Raw genomic sequence first — 6,579 nt, 5'->3', positions numbered from 1 at the left:
AGAAATGCTAGGCAGGAATGAAGTTCACGTTAGAAAGGCAGGTCATGTTTCCTTTGATAGGAAGCTATGTGTATCATTAGGGGTTAATTTTAATGATAATTAATACAATGTAGAAATGACCTTGGGGGACAGGAAGCAGCCATTAAAGGGTAGCTGCTGAGCTTGTGGAAGAAATGGGGTCATGATAGAGTTGCAAGGGACCTTGGAGGTCTTCTAGTACAGCCCTCTTCTCAAGCACTCAGAAGGCCGAGTCTCGTTTCTTGGATTATAAAGAAGGGGAAAGAGATACACTTTCAGACTTTGAGGATTCTGTTAATGTAATTTTACAATAAAGATAAAGCTAGTAATTTTGGGTGTGCTTTGTGTCTAGAGTACTTTACAAGGCTGACATTAATGTAATAAAATAAGAACAAATGGTGTGAAGCACTACATAACAAAGGACAAAAGGCTGTCCCACAGAAACTGGTGTAGCTGGGAAGCGAATTTTAGCTTACAGAGCAGTTGGACGAAAATTCAATTCTCCATTTTAAAAAGCTATCTGAAACTTGTCAATTCTTTTGTCTTCAGCATTCCTGTACAGAGGACTCAGAAAATTGAAACAGAATTTAATCTTGCCTTCAAAAATCAATGCTTTCAGCATGTGACATTTTACTGCTTATAAAATGATCATGTGCTGTCAACTTGTTGACTATTAGCAACTGCATAGATTTTCTCCATGACAATCTGTCCCTAGCCTGGTTCTTTAGGTCTTCCAATGGTGCATCCATTGCCACTATAACTCAGTCCATTGATCTTTTTTAGTTTAGGTTGTCATCTTCTTTCTTTTTCAATTTCCAGCATTAGAGCCTTCCCCAGAGGGCTAGGCATTGAAAGGTAAAAGTTTTCCCCTGTCCAATGGGGAGGTGTGCTCAACTCAGTTTCTTAGCTGAGGGAGCCAGCATTGTCTGAAGACAATTTCCATTGTCATGTGGCCAGCATGGCTGTATGCCAAGACACATGGATCACTGCTAAGTATTTACAAAATATATAATTATAATAAGATAGTAGCGAGGCAAACTTGATTGGGCAAGTTTGATATCTGAAGGACAATTGAGGGGCTCAGAAATGTTGGGATAGCTAAATGTAAATTTGTCAAATATCACTGACTTTTCAAACTTGACAATGACACATTTTCTAATCTAAGATGACATCCACAAGGCCATCATTAAATAAAAAAGCAAATTATTATAACCTGAGGTTGCCAATTGTCAGAAAGTTTTGTCACCACCTGAAATTATATGAGATTTTGAACAGGAACACAAATTTGTGATATTAAGTGACTGCCTGAGATTTGAACATTTTTAAATATTAAAAAGGTATTTGTACTACTAGATAATGCAAGACATGCAATCACAATCAGTTTGAGAGCTACATTAGTTTTTGTTTGGCAGTTCACTGACCAAAAATCACAATCACAATACAATACTAAAATTTAAGGAAATAAAGAGTGCTGTTTAACAGACAGAGGCATGAAATTCCCTATTTGTGGTTGTAGAGATCTAAAGGGATAAAAAAAAAATCTACCATTTTTCCCCTTAAAAATATTTTAAATTAGTATCTTTTCAAAAGAAAAATGAAATAGAGCAGTTGTTCCTGAACAAGATATATTCCTGCCTTTTGGTGGACTGACTTTTTCAGAATGAAAAACTAATTAACCTTTTTTCTAGTTCACATCAATTGCATAAAATTTTGACTGCGCTTCTTGTTCAAGAGAACAGAACAAATCAACAGAACTTTAGAATGGGAAAACTCCTCTTTGCCCTGTGAATCTACTCGAGATCCACAAAGAACAGAACAGCACAAGAAGCTGACCCATAAACACTGTCTTTATTGAAACACCAGAATTCAGTGTATTAAACTCTATTTTAACTACATTAATATATTTCCATAACTTATATAAATTATTATTTTCTTACTAATCTGTTATACTGTTGCATTATCACCCATCTAGATGCACTTTTAATTGTATAAATCAACCACTTTCAATTTTCATAAAGCAAACATGATTTTATGATATCAGGTTATACATAATACATTTTATGCACTTGAAATAAGAAAGTGATTGTAGATTAGTAAACAGTGCTAAAATAAGTTTGTTTGTTTGTTTTACAAAAATAACTTTTTTTCTTTTCTGGCTTTATAACTTTCGGAAATATTACATCTTCTTTGAGGTCTCTATCAAGAGGAATCATTTTATAGAGTGTTTTCATTTTACAGTGTGTTATCAAGAAGACAAAAAGGTAAGAACAGATTTACAAGCAAATGAAGAGGCATACATAAATAAGCAGGATTCTGTTTTTCTGAGGCAGTTGCATCTGTGAATGAATTTAAGTCAATACATCAACAGTGGCACAGATGGTTTGCAAGTTGGCCATTTTTCCTCATGACCAAAATTTCTAATCAGACTTTAGGAATGTATGAAGATTTAAACAATAGTTATCATTAATTTTTTTGGAAAAAAAACCCAAATTTATTTTGTAGTAGCAATAGTTTCTTTTTTATTTTTTAATATACTTTAGGAAACAATATACAAAGCTGAGCTTTCCCACCATTTTCAAACAGTGAGACACTCCAATTACACAAAGTCAGCGTTTTGTGATGGCTAAGAACAGCAGTCAGCACCAGACTTGAACAGTTAGCTACAACACAAACATCCTTTCAAATGAAAAGTCATAATAGCAAGACAGGTAAAAACCAGGAGTTAACATATGACAACTGTTGGGAGGTGCACTGATCCTTGTTGAATGTCATTAAATATTTTATACACAATTACAATTTTTTTAAAACAAAACTTCCCAGGAGGACTTATTTTTAATTAAGTAAAAAAGTATTCAACAAGAATAGCTTTGATGAAGAATCCCCAAACAGTCTAAATTGTAATATGTTATTGACAAAGGAAAAGAGAACCAGTGGTCTTTTGTTTGTTTCTTTGTTTGAAAACATGTTTATTACAACAGATACAATTCACATCTGACTAGCTTTTTCCTTCTTTCCCTCCCACAACCATGTTGACATGTTCATTGGGCTATTTCCGTATAATCTGAGAAAGGGATGTACTTTCAAACACATATGCCCAGTAGTAGTATCAGTCCATTCTTTCAGGGTGGCAAATGGAAATACATTTCAATAATTTATACAAACAAGTGGGTTATGCTCAATCACTGCAATTTTAAGCTACTGTACACAGGAATGAAAAGATTATAGAAAAGTGCCATAGCAACAGTGCCTTATGAAAAGAAGTAATTAGAAGAATTAAAAAAAACACCTATTGAAATCAGATCTAGGAATTTAAAAGGAAAATGAACACAGAAAATTAAAAACACTGCTTGTAAAACAGAAATGGAAAAGCACTGCTGTTGATTAGGTGCAAGTGTGGAAACAGTTGTTTCATGATATTTTGTACTTTACCCTAACTGTTTCAAACTGTTGCAGCTTTGAGACACAGTTCACCTGGCGCTTGCATTGTATTTCAGGAAATGCAAGATTTTCTGAACGATAAATTAACAAACAAAAAAAAAGAGAGAGAGAGAGCTAATTTTGCAGACAGGTTTACATGTAAAAGGCTAGGTATTTAGCCATCTCAGCATTGATTAGTTTTGGATGTCTAAGCTGATACACATGGCTTCCCATGGCTTCACTCTACAAAACATATTTACAACGTGAAGAATACATCTACAAGAAATCTACATTTCAAGGGTTTTACAAATCATTCTTGTATTTTCCCCCCGAATGACTTCCTTCCTTTCCCCTTTCCCATGTTATTTTGTATTGCCCAACTCAAAGGTCCAAAGTCTACTCAAATGCAGCTGAAAAAAAGTTAAGACTGGGCAACTGGTTTTACAGTCTTGTACTTAAAACCCATGTGCAATTATTCAATATTTCACACCATGAAGGAATTCTGATTCTTTAGTTTTTCAAGTTCTTTAATTTGTTGTCTCAAAAAGAGTATCCTATAAAAGAAAATAATATAATTAGCATCTAAGATACCAAATTGATTCTTTAGTAAGAAGTTATACTGTGATAAACATAACTAATTTATATGATCTATTAAACTTTTTAAAAAAGGATAAAATTCTTGGGCCTGGAAATGGTTGACCTTAATGGTACACATAATGGACTAAATCAGTGTTCAAGATCCGGAGCGCACAAGGGTACCTTCAGGAGCTCAATGGCTGTGGATGGAGGTATTATGCCTGTTTCAGTCAGCATCATCCTGGTGTTAAAGTCTAACAGTTCCTAGCCCTTGACTGTACACTAGGGAATCCTCCTACATTTATATAAAAGTTGTACAAACAAATATAACCGAAAATTTAGCAAATCAGAAAAATGCACCCCAAACAAATAATTACCTTTGCTCACGCAAAGTTGCTTGAATTTCACATACTCGAACTAAAGATCTTAAGTTTTTTAATTCAGTACAAGTTTCAGACATATGGACACTTCCTGTATTATGAGCTTCTTCACGCAATCTTGATGCCTAAAAAATTAAAAGCAACTATTCAAAAATGTATTTCATTTATTAAACAATTTAGGCAAAAATAAATACCTACTATAAAAGCTTACAGTATTAGTGAAAAGATGTCTATATGTTTAATAACATGAAGTACAGTTGGGGAAAAAACCCAATTTCCTGGCACCCATAAAATAACAATTTTCAATTTTACCATAAGACAGCAATCTAGACTTCAGCCTATTTTTTTTTCACTAAGTTTTACATATCACTGAAAAAGTTTGCCTTTTTTTCCAGCCACTTAATTTTCAGTCATAACAAAACTATAGTGGAATATTGTTGGGCATAATAATGGAAAACCATTTCAATATTTTGATTCATTATTGATAATTATATGAATAATTCTCAAAGACTAATCATGAGAATCATCACTTAAAAGTATTTTGCATTCTGAATTTCTTACAAGAAAAAATGAAAATCTGATAATTCTAACAATTATAAGGTTTCATATATTAAAATAAAAATCCTTCCCTTAAAATCTGAATATGTAAACTCTCTTTCCATACTTATTACATCTGCAATGCCGAATGAGAACTAGAATCCGAAAAATAAACAAGCGCATACAAAGCCCTAAACTGTTGTTTTAAGGTTAGTTATCCTACTATATTGTGATACTACTCTAACCTGCCAACTGGGGTAGACTCTGAGATGATTAAAAAACATGATTAACCTACTAACAAAGCAAACACAATTATTTGTATTTCTATCACCCAAGATGTTCTTGAATGCTAATGAATAAATAAAATGTAAGTTTGCTACAATCATTGTTTGTTTTATTACATTTACTTGGCTGACATGAAGTAATCTTAAATTCTCAAACTCTGAACTAAACAGGCAGAGCCAAGGCAAGGCACTGTAGGGAAGACTGCAAAGCAAGACTCTGAAAAGATAGCATAGTATTATTGAAATGAAGCTACCTGTATAATTTTGGGCCAGGCATTCTATCTCAGCCCAACCCACCTCATCAGGCTGTTGTAGGGAAAATAGGAAGAAAATGCTTCACTTGTACAAAATAAAATGAGGATTCAAATAAAAAGAAAATATGCAGAAAAAGTCAAGTATTATAGTTGGAAATCAAGGATATATACAATATAAGCAGAAACCTAGCAGATGTCACAATTACTATTACTCAGCCCCTATGACTAATGGCAAAGAAAGGTTTAAGCCCAATAATCTACCTTGCCTTTTTCTAAGTGAACCACCTTCCTAACTGCCAGAAAGAATAGAATCTCTCTTCCCATCTTCTTCTGAATTCAAGCAACCCTCTCATGACATAAAATTTTCAATTTTTGTAATTTTGGGATTATCAGAAAGAATTCAATCCAATCCCTTGATCAGTTAATAAATCCAAATTAAAGAATTAGTGACCGATCATTGTCCATCTTCTCAATATATGCAGGAATGGAACCTTACCTCTTCCTGATTAATTGGATCTACTGTTCAAATACTCTTAAAGAAGAAAGCTTAGATAGGAAGTTCTTAGGAAATCAAAAGCTAAAAGTTGGGATAAAATCACATATGTCCCCATAATCTTTTTCCTCTAGAAGATAGCAATTTGAGCCTTCCAAATGTAGTCCACATATTTCCAAAATTATACTTTTCAGAATAGTAAATAATTTTCTATGATCCAAGTATGTTCTGGTTCATGGTATAACAAATTAATCTCAGAACTTCCAAATCAATGTTTCCTGAAATATTCTGGGAGATTTACACATATTTAAGTAAAAAGCACAGTTGTAAATAATTCTAGCTGAAAAAAGAAGGGGAAAAAAGAAAAAGAATGGTGTTTACTGAAAAACCTAAAAGCTTACTAAACATCTACAAACAAAACAAGTTAATAATATTCATGCAATAAGGAAAAGGAGGTTAAACCAGGTCAGCAAAAAAAGAGCACATGCAAATAGCCCAGAATTATAAAGATGGCATCTGGCTAATCAAGCTTAAAATGAAAGAAAACTTGGCTAATTTTTCAGGTACATTTGAAATAAACGTAAGAATCAGTATATTAACTGCTCAAATGTGAATGCAAA

General features: G+C 33.1%; 1 protein-coding gene across 3 annotated transcripts in view; it reads right to left on the bottom strand.

Annotated features, from left to right (window-relative positions):
* Positions 1-2,508: 2,508 nt before the first annotated feature.
* WAC (WW domain containing adaptor with coiled-coil) overlaps positions 2,509-6,579 on the bottom strand; it is a 77,913-nt gene continuing 73,842 nt past the window's right edge. For all 3 annotated transcript variants that reach the window (XM_058180255.1, XM_058180252.1, XM_058180254.1), the window contains exons 13-14: positions 4,389-4,516; positions 2,509-3,989 (exon numbers count right to left, since the gene is read on the bottom strand). In XM_058180255.1, the coding sequence (XP_058036238.1) occupies positions 3,920-3,989; positions 4,389-4,516 (198 nt within the window). In that variant the 3' untranslated portion in view covers positions 2,509-3,919. The remainder of the gene's footprint in view (positions 3,990-4,388; positions 4,517-6,579) is intronic.

This window comes from Ahaetulla prasina, chromosome 4 (genome assembly GCF_028640845.1).
Source record: "Ahaetulla prasina isolate Xishuangbanna chromosome 4, ASM2864084v1, whole genome shotgun sequence".
In the NCBI taxonomy this organism is placed as follows: Eukaryota; Metazoa; Chordata; class Lepidosauria; order Squamata; family Colubridae; genus Ahaetulla; species Ahaetulla prasina.
Note: the sequence above shows the minus strand (reverse complement) of the source record. Positions and strands in the feature narration are given on the sequence as shown.